This window comes from Trichechus manatus, unplaced genomic scaffold (assembly GCF_000243295.1).
Source record: "Trichechus manatus latirostris isolate Lorelei unplaced genomic scaffold, TriManLat1.0 scaffold00015, whole genome shotgun sequence".
Taxonomy (NCBI): Eukaryota; Metazoa; Chordata; class Mammalia; order Sirenia; family Trichechidae; genus Trichechus; species Trichechus manatus.
Window position 1 is genome coordinate 9,599,954 of NW_004443951.1, and position 15,194 is coordinate 9,615,147.

General features: G+C 50.7%; 1 protein-coding gene across 2 annotated transcripts; it reads left to right on the forward strand.

Annotated features, from left to right (window-relative positions):
• The first annotated feature begins 6,040 nt into the window (after positions 1-6,040).
• Positions 6,041-13,823, forward strand: MOB3C (MOB kinase activator 3C). Of its 2 annotated transcripts, none has more exons than XM_023727108.1 (3): positions 6,041-6,979; positions 9,523-9,725; positions 13,150-13,823. In XM_023727108.1, exons 1-3 carry the CDS (start codon positions 6,430-6,432, stop codon positions 13,219-13,221), a joined length of 825 nt encoding a protein of 274 aa, XP_023582876.1. In that variant the 5' UTR covers positions 6,041-6,429; the 3' UTR covers positions 13,222-13,823. The 2 variants fall into 2 exon arrangements, with proteins under 2 accessions (XP_023582876.1, XP_004371837.2); XM_004371780.2 differs by lacking the exon at positions 13,150-13,823 and adding an exon at positions 10,178-10,295.
• The last annotated feature ends 1,371 nt before the right edge of the window (positions 13,824-15,194 follow it).

Consider the following 15,194-nt stretch of genomic DNA (forward strand, 5'->3'; position numbering starts at 1 on the left):
GTTTGTTAGTTGCCTGAATGTCTTCTTTGGTGAAGTGTTTGTTCATATCCTTTGCCCATTTTTTAATTGGATTATTTGTCTTTTTGTTATTGAGGTGTTAAAGTTGTCTATAGATTTAGAGATTAGACCCTTGTAGGATATGTTATAGCCAAAAATTTTTATCCAGTCTGTAGGTTCTCTTTTTACTCTTTTGGTGAAGTCTTTTGATGAGCATTAAGTGTTTAATTTTTAGGAGCTCCCAGTTATCTAGTTTCTCTTCTGGTGTTTGTGCATTGTTAGTTATGGTTTGTATTGTATTTATGCCATGTATTAGGGCTCCTAGCATTGTCCCTACTTTTTCTTCCATTGTTTTTATTGTTTTAGGTTTTATACTTAGGTCTTTGATCCATTTTGAGTTAGTTTTGTGTATGGTGTGAGGTATGGGTCCTATTGCAGTTTTTAACAGATGGACATCCAGTTTTGCCAGCACTATTTGTTAAAAAGACTGTCTTTTCTCCCATTTTATGAACTTTGGTCCTTTGTCAAATATCAGCTGACCGTAGGTGGACCGATTTATGTCTGGGTTCTCAATTCTGTTCCATTGGTCTATGTGTCTGTTATTGTATGAGTACCAAGTTGTTTTGACTGCCATGGCTGTATAGTAGGTTCTGATATCAGGTAGTGTGAGGCCTCCTACTTTGTTCATTTTTCTTCAATAATGCTTTGTTTATCTGAGACCTGTTTCCTTTCCATATAAAGGCAATGATTAGTTTTTCCTTCTCACTGTTGGTATTTGAATTGGGATTGCATTGTATCTGTAGATCACTTTGGGTAGAATTGACATTTTCACAATGTTGAGTCTTCCTATCCATGAGCACTGTATGTTTTTCCATTTATGTAGGTCTCTTTTGGTTTCTTGCAGTAGTGTTTTGTAGTTTTCTTTGTATAGATCTTTTACATCCCCGTAGGGTCGCTATGAGTCAGAATCAACTCGATGGCAACGGGTTTTACGTCCCTGGTTAGATTTATTCCTAAGTGTTTTATCTTATTAGGGACTATTATAGGTGGTGTTGTTTTCCTGATTTCCTTTTCAAAGTTCTCATTGTAGGTGTGTAGAAATACAACTGATTTTTGTATGTTCATCTTGTATCCTGCTACTCTGCTGAATCTTTCTGTTAGTTCCAGTAGTTTTCTTGTGGAATCTTGGGGGTTCTCTATGTATATGATCGGATCATCTGCGAATAGGGATAGTTTTACTTCTTCCTTTCCAATTTGGATGCCCTTTATTTGTTTTTCTTGTCTTGTTGTCTAGGCTGTATTCTTTATGAGAGCAGATCACCAGGTCTTTTCTCCCATGGAGCCGCTGGTGGGTTCGAACCGTTGACCTTTTGGTTAGCAGCCGAAAAAATTGTGCCACAGGGCTCCTTCCCATATACACTAGAGCATGCAAATATTAGTTTATAGGGGACTAGGGGCAGAGCTAAGATTCAGATATAAAAATACAGAAAACTTTAGACTGGGGTAAAAATCGGTGCTCAACAAAAGAATGGATCCTCAGTTTTATGAGCTGAGATTTTTAAGGATCGGGGTGATCTCATGCCACTGAGCAAACAGAAGGTCCAGACATAAGGGAAGCACAGTGGGGAATCTGTGCCATGGTGAGTGCCTCCCATCAGCCCCTAGACTTCTTATCCTCCCACCTCCTCCCCTTCAGGGTGCCTTCTGCAGCCCAGCTGTCTTGCCTTAACCCTCCAGCCTAGAGAGCCTCCAATCTTCCCTTCCATTCCAGGACAGAGCCAGCCAATTGATCCCTGGACCTGGGGGCCAGAGTGTGCATTGAGTGCACTGGTGGGATATCTGTCTGCCATCAGGGGAGGAACCCAGGTATAAAAGTAGGGAGGGCAGATCACGTCTTGAAGGGTTTGGATTTGGTTGGAAGGAAGGAGGGAAAAAGATATTCCAAAATGGGAATAGCCAGGACAAAGGCCTGGGTATGGGAGATAGTGTGACTTTGAGTAAAAAGTGAACAGGACCCTGAGGAGAGAAGGGAGGAAGAAAGGTCTGGCAATCTGCTTCCAAAAAGATTACAGTCAAGAAAACCCTATGGGCAGTTCTACTCTGAAGTCTGTGATGTGAGCAGTCTTAGGGGCCACTCATCTCAGTGCTACAGGTGAGGCACTCACCTCATGATGTCCAAGGCATTCATCCACTCACTCATTCTGAAAATGAGTACTGAGTACCTGCTATGTGCCAGGCATTGTGCCAGGAGCTGAGGGTATAGGAATGGACAGGACAGACCCAATCCTTCATTCAGCTCAGGAAAGTGAGACACATGATTCCAGGAGGGCAAGGAAACCATTTATCTAGTAGCTCTTTTGTTTCTGATTCAGATGTTTTGTCCCTTCATGTCCCCATAGCCCCAAGAAACTGGGCTTGTCCCCATTTTACTGTCCAGGAAGCTGAGGCTGACTCCTGGGTAGTGCCCCCAAGGAGACATGAGAAGGCCTGCTAGTCAGTTAGTCCTTTGCTCAGAGAGAAGCTGGGAGCCCGATATAAAAACCAAAACCAAATCCGTTGCCATCAAGTTGATGTCTACTCATAGCGACCCTATATAGACTTCCCGGAAAGGCTGGAGTAGGCGTGTCGTTGTACTGGGAGAAGAGGGGCCCAGTTCCTCCGCCCCCTCCCCGCCCCCTGGCCACAGCGTGGCGGGGCCGGGATGGGCCGGGGCGGAGTCGGCGTCGCCTAAGGGGTGGGAGGGCGATTGCTGGGCTCGGCAGGGCAGGCAGGCAGACAAGCGGGGGAACCAGCTCGAAGGACCCAGGGCGACCCAGCGCTCTGGGGATGTGACCTTGCGGCCAGAGGAGGACTTGAGCTGTTCCAGCCGGGAAGACCCCGTGAGTGAGCGCCCGCACCCCTCGCGTCCCCTGCCCCCCGCCCCAGCCTTGTTTCCAGTTTAATTTCCTGGGCTGCCTCAGTGTGGCACTGTCTCGAGGCGACAGGCGACATCGGCCGAAGGCGGTCTGGCCGCAGTCCTTCGGGGTCTGTGGCTGAGCGCTCCAAAGTCAGTGTTGGGGGTGGCGGTGGTTTAGGGGGGCGTGTCCTCGGGAACGGAAATGTCAGGCCGGCTCCTCTGGGTCCTAGGACCTGTTGGACCCAGACCTCTGGGTGAGGGAGGGAGGAGGTGGTGAGAGGGTCCCCGGGGAGGCCGGGTGGGCAGGGGTGGCAGAGCCGCGCTGGAAAGACCGTGGAGTCTCCGCCTCTACCTTCCTCTTGGATCTCGGCCCGGCATGGCGCCCCCACACCGCGCAGCCGAGGATGAATCCTGGGTTCAAACTGGGGCCATCCACTGGCCAAGACCCTGGGCCAGGCTGAGGGAGTGGCAGGTTGGTCCTGGAGGGAGTTCGTGTCAGAACCACGGAGGGTCACCCTATGGTCCTCCTTAGGGAAGCCCAGACACCCATCAGGGAAGTGATCAAGTCACTGGCAATTCTAGGAATAAAAGGATACCCAGAAATAGGAACCAGGTTCAGAGGGGGACCAGCAGCACTTCAGGGAGAGGGCCAGAGGTTCAGTGAGGGAAGAACTCACTAAGAGCATGGGGAGGGGGGAGGGGGGAGTGAAGGAAGACAAGCTGCATGGATAGAACGGCACCTGCCCTAAACCCGCCCCACCTACCCCCAAATCTTACATTTTCCTGGGAAGAGGACCAGGCCTGAACATTTCACAGCAGGAAGGTGGGACTATCGCTCACTAGTCAGGGCACCCAAGTTGCTGTGGCAGTGGGTTGAGGAGGAGTGAGGTTCAGTGTTGGGAGAACAGGAAGCAGTCTGGTCTGTTTGGTGGGGAAGATGCTTCGCCTTCCCCCCACTACCCTCTTTTCCCCTTCTCCCCACTAGACCAGCCCATGCAGGAAAATGGTCCTGTACTCACGGGACTGAGCCTTGTCCAACCTTGTCCCGGCTCTGCCTATAACTTGTGTGACCTCAGGCTCTTCAAGTTCCCTCTCTGGGCCTCAGTCTCCTGTTCTGTACAAGAAGTGGATTGGGCCATCTGATTTCTCAGTGCTTTTCCAACCCTAAGATTCTAGGTTCAAAGTCTTCCTTGAAGCCTGAGCATTGACTGTGTGCCAAGCCCTGACCTAGATTTGGGGGGTGGGGGAGGCAGTGATGGCCAAAGAGCAGCCTCCCCCAGAGAAAAGGAGATCTGGGTTCAGTAGAGGCACAGCCAGGGGGCTGTGGGAGGAGGTAATATTCAACCTGAAGACTGTGTAGTCAGGCCAAGGGGTCAGAGGAGGAAAACATACAGAGACAGGAGAGTGTGCGACGTGTTCAGGTATCTGAAAGAATACCAGGGTGGTTAGTGCAGGGAGGTGGGAAATGGGGCAGGAAAGGTAGGGTAAGGTATTAAGTGCCAGAGCGAGGATCTGTTTGCAATTGTCAGTAAAGGGAAACGTACAAAGGTGGGGAGCCCAGGAATCCTACCCAACTGCAATGGGAGTGATTTTGGAAGCACTTGCCACAGGCAGAGTTTAGAATGGAGGCTGCAAGTGAAGTGTGGAAATCTCGTCTTTGGTCAGGAAACTCAGGTCCCACCCTGGGGACTTCTTTGGGTGAGAAGTTGAGGAGCAGGGGTATGGATAAGATGACCTTTGGCATCTGTGTCTTTTATCAAGGGGACAAGATCCTGCTGGGAGACTCCCCAGATGACCATCATTTTGCTTGATTGTCCCAATCCTGGCCTGCCTCTTGTGTGTATGAGGAAGTACCTTGTTCCAAACATCTCCTCTGTCAGCTTCACTGGTGCCTAAAGTGATCCTCTCCATTATGTGCTGTGCCTTTGGTTAGCCCCAATTACAGGTTTACCCCACTATCCGAAAGTAGAGCATTCCTATGAAGCCTTCTGTAAGCTGAAATGGCATAAAGCAAAGAAGCAATTACCATTACATAATTCATATGCAAAAAAACTTTGAGCTTTCCCAGACCCAAAAACTAACCTACCAAATCATATTAACTAACACATAAAACCTGAAATAACACTAACATGTAGTAGAAGTAGGAATGCTGAGTGTAGTTCCCAGGGAAGGAGCTTGGCGATGCCAATCTCGCTGCTTGGGGTGCATGCAGCCTCTTTAATGACTGCTGCAAAACAAATGCTATTTTCCTCTTCACCTTTTTTCATAAAAGTGAAAAACCTTCAGATTTCTTTTGGTTAGCGGAAACAGGTACTAATGTAGGTCTTTCATAAAAGCGAAGTGGCATAAAATGAACTTTCAAAAATTGGGGAATACCTGTATTGCTTTGTGCTCGTTCTCCCTTCTTCAGTCCTTTCCCAACATTACCAAAGATGTGAGGAAGAAAGATGCTCCAGTGTCAGCCATTCACTCTCAGGTCAAGGTCAGACTTTGTCTGTGGCAATATTCAAGCCTCACTCTAGGGTCAGGGTCAGGGCTCAAACTGAACAGGGTCAGGGCCAGGTCAGAGTTCAGCCTGGGACCAGAGCTCAGAACTATATATACCCAGAACCTAAGTGCTCAATATGGGGTCAGGGTCAGTGTGCTCAGTTTGTGGCTAAATTCCAGTCTCAGCCAGTACCTGGGTTCTGCATTTCCCAAGAGCTCACAGGGGAGATGAGGCAACTACCCTGAGAGTCCCAGAAACATGGCTTCTATTCGAGTGACCCAAGAGGTTGCATGGGCGAAATCCATGCCTGCTACAGGCCAAATCCATGTCACCCAGCAAGTCAGTGATGGAGCTGGGACTAGAACCCAGGACTCCTGATTCCAAGCCTGGGGCTCTGACCACTGCTCCCAAAGTCTGTTCTGAGTCTGGGATCATTCAATTCTAAGAGGCAAAGCAAATTTGTCTGAACTCCAGTGCGTGGCACATAGTAGGTGCTCTAGTGACTACTTAGTGTTGGGTGCAGGGGGAGGGGCCAGTGGTTTGTTAAGGTTTGGGGCTGGAAGAGGTGGGTTTGGGGAGGAGGATTTCCAGCCACTGTCAGAGAAGGCAGAGCCCTGCCACCCTCCCCTTCTGCTCCAGCACCTGCAGTCACTGTGACTGCCCAGCTGGCCACGTGAGGGCCCTTTCCTCTTTCCGGGTAAAAAAAAAAGGAAAAGACTTTTTTGGTAGAAAAGTCCCTCTTGCTCCTTGGGAATCCCCGGTGGCCGGATGAACTACGTGATATCCCAGAGGAAGCTGAAGGCGGGGGCACTCCCCCTGCCCCCAGCACAATGCAGCCCAGCTCTGCCAAACTGCACCAGCTGGCTTATGGGGACTCCCAGAGGTCATCTCGTCCAGGCCCCTGCTCCTGGCAGTCCTACAGGGAGCCTCTGCAGCCTCCCTAAGGGTCAGTAGCAAGTCTGATGAGCACCAGTCTGGAATCCAGGGCCAGCCCTTTGTGAGATGGCATGAAAGCAGAGAGGAAACAAAACAAGACCGAAGGCATAGGATGCAAAGGTTGACCGAAGACTCAGGCGAGGGGGAAATGACATGTTGGGAAATCCAAGCCCCTTTGGTTTTTGCTCCCCATGCCCTTGTCTCCGGCAGGTCAGTGCCCCGGACGCCCAGGCCCAGTTGGGCCATGGCGCTGTGCCTGAAGCAGGTATTCTCCAAGGACAAGACATTCCGGCCCCGGAAGCGCTTCGAGCCCGGCACACAGCGCTTTGAGCTGTACAAGAAGGCGCAGGCATCGCTCAAGTCGGGCCTGGACCTGCGCAGTGTTGTGAGGCTGCCACCTGGTGAGAGCATCCACGACTGGATCGCAGTGCACGTGGTGGACTTCTTCAACCGCATCAACCTCATCTACGGCACTATGGCCGAGCGCTGTAGTGAGACCAGCTGCCCGGTCATGGCAGGCGGGCCCCGCTACGAGTACCGCTGGCAGGATGAGCGCCAGTACCGACGACCGGCCAAGCTGTCAGCGCCGCGCTATATGGCGCTGCTCATGGACTGGATCGAAGGCCTCATCAACGATGAGGATGTCTTTCCCACGCGCGTTGGTGAGCGCCACCTGGCGAGCCCGTTTCACAGATGTGGCATTTAGTTTGATAGGCAGTTCTGTGATGGCGGCATGATTTTGTAGAAGAAACTGAGGTTCCTAGAAGCTAAGTGCCTTGCTCAAGGTCAGGTAACTTGAGTTAGGACTGCCTAACTCCCAGTTTGGGGCTCGTCTTGTCCAAAGCTGGAGTGACCCCGCTAGAATCCCCACAGCACAGACACTATGATTCTCAGAATCTTCCAGGCCCAGGGTGTTCGTAGCAAATTCCCCTGCTTGGGCTGATCTGACCTCCAGCCTCCTGAGAGTTCCCTCTGACTCCTAGCCCCAGGAGGCGCAGGAGTTGAGTGGGCTGGGATGGTATGGCCAGGTCACAATGAAGCTCTGAGGGCAGAATTTTTCCTTGTCAGGCACAGGTCACGGGCCTTTTCTTATCTCAGCTAGGCAGCCTGGGCGGGGGAGGAAGGGAGGGGAGGGGAGTGATGCCACCCTGGCTCTGCTTCCCCACCCCAGAGAGCAGGATGGGGTGTCAGCGGAGGAGCTGAGCAGGCATGACACTGTGTTCATCACAGCTGCCCCACCTGTACCCTGGGCCCCACCCCTACCAGGCCTCATGCTGATCCATGGTAAGGCTGTAGGAGGGGCTAGAATCAGAGATGGGTGGGGCAGGGTAGGCAAGCCCAGAGGGGAGAAATCTGAATGCTGAGGGAAGCTGGGCACTGAGTCACAATTCAATGCCCACAGCTCCTCCCCAGCCAGTGGCCTGCCATTTCCTGTACTATCATGCCTAACAATGGGTACCTTCATTTCACATGGGAAGCAATTGAGGTCGAGAGAGGGAAAGTGGATTCAGAGCTAGAGCTCAGGTCTCTTGTTCAAGATGAGAAGGACAAGCCTGAGGGACTGGGCTGGTCCTGGCAGGGCTCACAGGGAGGCAGGGCTCAGCCCCACCCAAGAGCAGTGGAGCAGGGTGGGCCAGGTATAGGCCTGAAGTGAGCTTTACTCCCTTCTAGCCTTAACTCCCTGGGCCTGGGAGACCCCACATGTCCATGCTTTCATCCTGGGATAGCTCTGCCACAGCAAAGAAGAAGGCATAGCCACTAAGATTTCCACCCTGATAATGAGAACTGTGCAGAAATTGTACTTTTTTCATGGGTCCTGGGGCTTCCCATGGGCAGGAAAGCTGTATGATCTGTAACATATCTGTTGTTAGGTACCGTTGAATTGGTTCCAACTCATAGCAACCCTATGTACAACAGAACAAAACACTGCCCGATCCTGTGCCGTGCTCACAATCATTGTCATGCTTAAGCCCATTGTTGCAGCCACTGTGTCAGTCCATCTCGCTGAGGGTCTTCCTCTCTTTCGCTGACCCTCTACTTTACCAAGCACGATGTCCTTCTCCCAGGACTGGTCCCTCCTGATGACATGTCCAAAGTATGTGAGGCGAAGTCTCGCCATCCTTGCCTCTAAGGAGCATCCTGGCTGTACTTCTTCCAAGACAGATTTGTTCGTTCTTTTGGCAGTTCATGGTGTATTCAGTATTATTCACCAGCACGATAATTCAAAGGTGTCAGTTCTTCTTTGGTCTTCCTTACTCATCGTCCAGCTTTCGCATGCATTGAGGCTATTGAAAACACCATGGCTTGGGTCAGGTGCACTTTAGTCCTTAAAACATTCATATCTAAGGGACTGAAATATGGTGCAAAGAGGGTTGGAACCCTGTCTCCAGTTTTTACTGATTAATAGTTATGTGACCTTGGGCAAGTGGTTATGTGCCTTAGTTTCATCATATCTAGAATGGCTATGATTAGACCCATCAGCAGGATAGTTGTAAGAATTAGAGTCAAAGATGCAGAGGGCCCAGCACAGGGCCTGGCTCATATGAAAGGCTCTTCATAAGTGTTATTGAATATTTGAAGGAATGAGGGATATCTCAACTCTTTTCTCAGAGAATGAATAATCTCACGACCGGAGGTCTGAGGCCTGCTGTGTGAATGTTGAGAAGAGAAGCAACTCTGGATGGGGCTGGAGAGGGAGGTCAGGGTCAGATCATGAAAGGCCTTGAGCAGGTACCATGCAGGAGAGTTAGGACTTAATCTTGAAAACCCTTTTTTTTTTTTTTTAAATGGACCCCATATGTTAATGAACTCTTCTTGGCATCATATACAAGAATGTGATGTGAGCATACCTGCAGATGCACATGTTTCTGGAGGGAGTATTGGCCATTACTTTGATCATAGTTTAAGAAGGGTTTATCAGCGACCCCCCGTTCCTGCAAGGTTGCAAAGCCCTGCTTTAGGTGATGGGAAAATGTGGAAGACGGTTTGTATTTTAGCAGGGAAGAGGCAAAATCATGTGTGTTTCGTTAAAAAAGAAAGTATGGGAGAAAGCAAACCACTACTTCTCTCTGTCTCCCAAAGGGAAGTGTGTTGAGAATTAGGGGAAGAGGCCATCCTGGGCAAAGCCTGTGTGTGTGTGGGCAGGGTTGGGCAGTTTCATCACCAGAATGCCAACTTCCCCCTTCTGCCCCACCCCACCCCCCAGGAGTTCCCTTCCCTAAGAACTTCCAGCAGGTGTGCACCAAGATCCTGACCCGCCTCTTCCGCGTCTTTGTCCATGTCTACATCCACCACTTCGACAGCATCCTCAGCATGGGGGCCGAGGCACATGTCAACACCTGCTACAAGCACTTCTACTACTTCATCCAAGAGTTCAGCCTGGTGGACCAGCGGGAACTGGAGCCGCTGGTGAGGCCAAGCCCCTACTGTCCCTCCCCACCGCTTCCACCTGGGCAAGCCTCTGTATGTTTTCAAGTGCAAAGCCTGCTTGCTTCAAGGAAGTCCAATATACATGTTTCTGGCTCATATATTAAATAACATGGATAAATTAGGTGAAGGCAATGTATTTAACTATAGATTCCCTAGTTTCCTAAAGATCTTGGATAAATTAGGAGAAAACAATTTTTTTAACAGTAGATTCTCTACTTCCTAGGGAATTTATTCACGTTTTACTTTACAACCCCAGATCTGCAGGCTGGAGTTGTGTGTGTGTTAAGGGTGGGGGGGGGGAGGAATTCCTGAGGAGGCGCTGGTAGAGAGGGCAGAGTCAGGCAGAAGAACGGCCAAGCCTTGCGGTTTGGGAAGGGGCTGCCTGGAAGGTTGAGCTCTGACTGACCCCACCCCACCCTGTGTCTCTGCAGAGGGAGATGACAGAGCGGATCTGCCACTGAGCCCAGGCCTGGACGTTGTTGCCCGTCAGGTGGACCATCTGAACACAGTGTGGCAGAGAACCGTTAGGAATCTGGTGCTAGAGTAACCTGAAGGCGCTGGGACTCCCTTCACATGCCCAAAGCCCCTGGACTTCTGGTCCTCAGCAGTGTGCCCATATGCCCCTCTCACTCCTTGTGAATGGAGAAGGAGGAAAGGCTTCAAGGTGGGCAGAGAGAAGGAAAGGAGGAGTAAAACCTCCAGCAGTGAAGTCTGGGAGTAGGGTAGGCCAGAGGGTTTCTTCCTGATACTTGACCCTTCCGTAGTGGTTCCCAACCCCATTTGGGGTATGTGAATGTGACTAAGGTTATGTCAAGAAAGGTGCAAGAGGGTGAGTAGCCTGTGTGAGTGAGCACAGATGACAGTGAATGTTGTGTGCGTGTGTGTGTGTGATTTTGACTGTTGGGTATGTCTGCCTTAGACCCTACCTGGCACATAATACACCCTCCATAAATGTTAGATAAATGAATGTACGAATGAATTAATGAAGAGACTGGGATCATCAAACCACTGTAGGAGTGATGGTAGGTCAGTATCCCTGCTTGGTGTAACTCACCACATGTATAAGTTCACAAATGTGGTTGTAGAAGTATCTCTATGTCTGAACTTTCCAGGCTACTGTCTTCCATGAGCATGAGTCCTGGGGAGCTGGGGAAAGGTGGAGCCTTGCCCTGAGGACCTAAACCCCTGGCCCTCTACAGACACAGGCTGTGATTTTCTCAGCCAGAGATGTTCATGAGCTTTCATTTTACTCATCCCTCTGCCTCCAGGAAGGCCGGATTATAAGCAGCCTCCTGGGGGCTGGAGATGATCCCTTGAGTCCACAAAGGTCCCTCGGTCCTTAAATTGGGAATCATATACTCCAGTATAGCTCCCAGAATCTACAGACCTGCCTCCCAGGATCTGAAGCCCAACACAAAATAATCTTCCACCCCAAGTTGCCACCAGAACTTGGATTGGGAAACTCCAGAGTCTTCTCTCCCATCCTGGGGCATTGAAGAGTCTGTAGCTGGTGAATGGATTCTTCCAGGCCTAGGGAACCTGTACCCTGCAAGTACCTGCCTTCTTCCCAGTCATCCCTGAGACATTCCAGCCGAGTGGATCTTAGATCCCAGCCATCCACAAAGAGACTGGGATGTTCATTTAGCACTCCATTACTGTCACCCCCATGCCCAGAGCCATTGGTGGGGAAACCAAGGCAGGAACATGGCCTTGCCGTACCAGAGCCTCCATGCCGGGAGGCCAGGATGGAGAGCCAGAAGGGACTTGAGATCAGGCTCATTTTTTCAATATACATAGGAGGAAACTGTTGAAGCCAGGAGGAGACAGGGAGAGACTGTCCAAGGCCCCATAGTGAGGCTTTCATGGAACTGGACTAGAAAGCAGCGGTCCTGACTCCCAGCCCAGGGTCTGTCGATTGCTGAATAGGAACATTAGATGCACATGGAAAGAGGGTTCGATAGACCTTCTCCAGGACACAACTGTTCCTGCTTTGAGCAAGGATTTCTAGCCTAATGCCAGAGTGCCCCACTACTCCTCAGGTAGGCTGGGGAGGTCTGCTGAGACAAACCTCCAAAACCATGTGCCCAGAAGCTGCCTGCCCTCTAGGGAAACAGATGGGACTCCTGAGGCCAGCCAGCTGGTCCTGGGACTGCCGCCTTTTCTGCCTCCTGAGAAGTTCCCAAGGGAACTCTGCTGGCCTAGCAGCTTTGCCAGAGGCTCCGGAGTGAGGGGGTCAGATCTTTCCCTAGACTAGACTGTGGCTTGGAAGATGGATTCTAGGCTGTGGCCAGAGCCAATTGTGGGGAGGGGGGCAGGGAAATCTATTTTTGTGAAACAGAGGGAAGACTATTGTTGTTATTTTTGGTAAAATAAAGGAGGCAAACTCAAGCGGCTGCTGTGAGGATCTGTGGTCTGGGTGCCACATGGCTCCTGGGCAGGCTGTAGAAGGAGCCTGGGCAGGCTGTAGAAGGAGCCAGGCCAGAATGGGGCAGGGAAGACTCTTTGTCCTGAGATCTGGGCCATGTGGAGGGCTGGCTGGTGTGGTTGTGTCTGGCCCAGCTTTACAGGGTGGAGACGCTGAGGTTTACCCAGGGCTCTGGAACTTCTGGGCCAGGCTGGGCTAAGACCCTTGGGGTGGGGATGTCTGGCCTTGCCTTCCTGAATGTTGGGGAAGTTTTTCCTTGTTTCAGCTCAGGTCACCTGACACCAGCTATTCTTGCCCTCCCCCCTTAGTCTGGGTGGTTTATTGGAGCTAATCGGTTAAGAGACAGGAAAGAAATACAGTCCCAGTTCTAATCACAGCAGAGGAATCCCTTTTCAAGAAATTGTTTGTTGGGTGCTGGCTAGAGCTCAAAGTGGTAGTGGTAGGATATGGGAAAGACTCCTGAGCTTACTCCCCAGGAGGCAACTGAGTCTTTTCTTGGCTCACGTCTTACTGTTTTTCCACTGCCTCTTATTTACAAGCTGCCTGGACAGGACTTGAGAAATAGCTTGGTTCTGAAGAGTCAGCAAAGGCCCACTTGGAGCCCTCCTCTCCACCTGCAAAGGAGACAGCCTCGTTTGGTACAAGAGTTCTCCTGTGAGGGAGGGACCAGGGTTCCAATTCCAGCCCAGCCCCTGAGGTACCGTGGCAGCCCCCTTCTCCCTCTAGACCTCAATTACTTCATCTATGTTACGTTCAGGTGTGGGAGCAAAGGACTGACTGATCTCTAAGCTCTTTCATTACTTCCAGTCTGTGAATCAGTCACAGTAATAACATAATAGCTAATGCTTACTATGGTCCATGTATGTTCCAACTATGTTCTGAGTGCTTGTTGTAGAATAGCTCGTTGAATCAAGTTTGTCTTGGGCCAGCTGCCTGGCTCCTCTCCTGACCCCCAGCACCCTCCTTTCATTGCTCCAGGATCTTGAAGGCCCTCCACTTTGCTGCCCTTTCTTCTGGCTCACCAGAGGAGGCCCCAGTCCAGCATTCTAAAAGATGGCTTTGCTTGCACACCTCTTATGACAGGTCACTTACTCCTCCTCAGTCATTGGACAGCTCAGACTGTTAGACAGTTCAGCCTCTGGACTCATGGTTATTTTGAAACACCATGGCAGTAAGGATCAATTTATCTCAGAGTTGTGTAGTCCAGGGCCTACACCTTACATGGGAATGTCTGTGAATACATCAGGAAGGCTTCATAAAACTGCTTTGAAAGATTCCGAGAGGGATGCTTAGAAAAGAATAGACAGAGGTAGAGAGAAAGAAAGGGAGAAAAGAGAGAGCTGAGGCCTCAGAGATACAGAGCAGAGTCCCCCACAGGTCAAAACCTGGCAGGAGAGGGTCCTGGGAAAGGCAATGTACTGAGGGTAGAGGGGCAGCATGGTTGGGCAGCCAGGCTGGGGAAGGCATTATTTTCCTGTTGGCTAAGATCTGTAGAAATCCTTGGAGCAGGAATGAGTGTTCCGTTCTCCCCACCCTGGGGCAGAGCATCCATCTGTTGAGTAAAGAATGCCCCACCACCCTTGACCCCAAAGAACACTGCAGCCTCCTCATGGAGGTTTTCTGCTGCAATATTTTCATACCCCACTCTACCCTCCTGCACAAGGGGGCAATGGAATATGGTGAAGGGAGCCCCAAGCATGGCTGGAGCACCACCTGCTTTGGGAGAGCACTCCTTGACCTTTCCCTCCTTTGAGAATCACCCTCAGCCCTCTTATCCAGTGTTAACTGAACTTGGTTGCTATGTGGGAAACATAGCAACTTTATGAACCTGGATTGGAATATATAGGCCTGAGTGACTTAGGACCAGCTGTCTACTGAGACAGGGAAGAACAGGGAGGGCAACAGGCCATCAAGGCCTCTGAGGACTTGAAGCTTGTGGTGGTCCTGGAAGGTGATGGGTGGGAGAGGTCAGGATATACAGGGGTCTTCAGGCTGGACTGGGAGATTCCATAAAGGACTGGACTAAACACAGAAGTGCCGGAAAAATACTCCCTCTCCTGCCTTCACTCAGGCTGGAAAATCTAGCAAATCATCCAGGCTTCCTTTCAACATACAGAAGACGGAGACCAGAAGGGAAAGGGAACAAATGTTTGTCAAGGTGGAGAATTTCTCAGCAGACCCTCACAGCAATCTTGAAACAGGCAGGGAAGGGATGTTTACTTCCATTTCACGAAGGAAGAAACGGACATTTTGAGACAGGGCCTGAATTAAAATCCAAGTCAGCACTCTCATCCTCTCCTCGCACCTGCAGCCCTGGGGAGGGGCGAGGGCTCGCTGAGGCATTAATTTATCTGTAGTTGTTTCTCTCCAAGAAATGAGCTTTTAAATTTTTTATTTTGAACTATTAAGTGCAATGCTTTGGCTCAAGGAAGATCTCTCATGGGGAAATTATAGGCACTCGGACCTTTAAAGAAATTTTACAGAATTAGCCTCCGTTTTAGAAAAGACTAGCAGCGTTTCCCCATATCTAAAAGGCATGCCCATATTTCCAGCATGCAGAAGCGCTCTGTGAATATTATTTACACCTGTCGCTGCCTAGCCTCCCCCCCGAGCATTTCCCTGGCTACCAGCCCCTGGACTGCACGAAGATAGCATTAAAAGGAGCTAAGCACCACCCCTACCCCAGCAATTCCCCCGCCCATTTCATCTCACGCCTGCGCAGTTCACTTAGCTCGGCCGTCTCGCCCCAGGCATTAGGGCGCAGAAGCAGGCGCAGGCGCAGCCCCGCCCCCTCACGCCCTTCTTTGGTCAGGTCCTCCCCTCGGGTCTAGCACCGCCTCTTCCGCGTTCTAGGCAAACCTATCTGTCAGCGGCGGGGCGCGCGAGAGATCCCCCGGGGAGTCAGCTGTGGTAAAGGAGAGGCGGAAAGGTATCCCTCCGAGAAAAGTGGGGCGGGGGGTTTGTGAGTGACTCTTTGTGACTGGGGGGGGCAATCAGGACTTTTAGAGCGGCTCGAGGTCTGT

Excerpts from the sequence above, each read along its gene's own strand:
- MOB3C (XM_023727108.1), top strand. The coding sequence starts at position 6,430 with ATGCAAAGGTTGACCGAAGACTCAGGCGAGGGGGAAATGACATGTTGG. Across the intron at positions 6,980-9,522 it reads TGTCTTTCCCACGCGCGTTG|GAGTTCCCTTCCCTAAGAAC; the intron begins GTGAGCGCCACC and ends CCCACCCCCCAG. Across the intron at positions 9,726-13,149 it reads AGCGGGAACTGGAGCCGCTG|GATCTTGAAGGCCCTCCACT; the intron begins GTGAGGCCAAGC and ends TCATTGCTCCAG.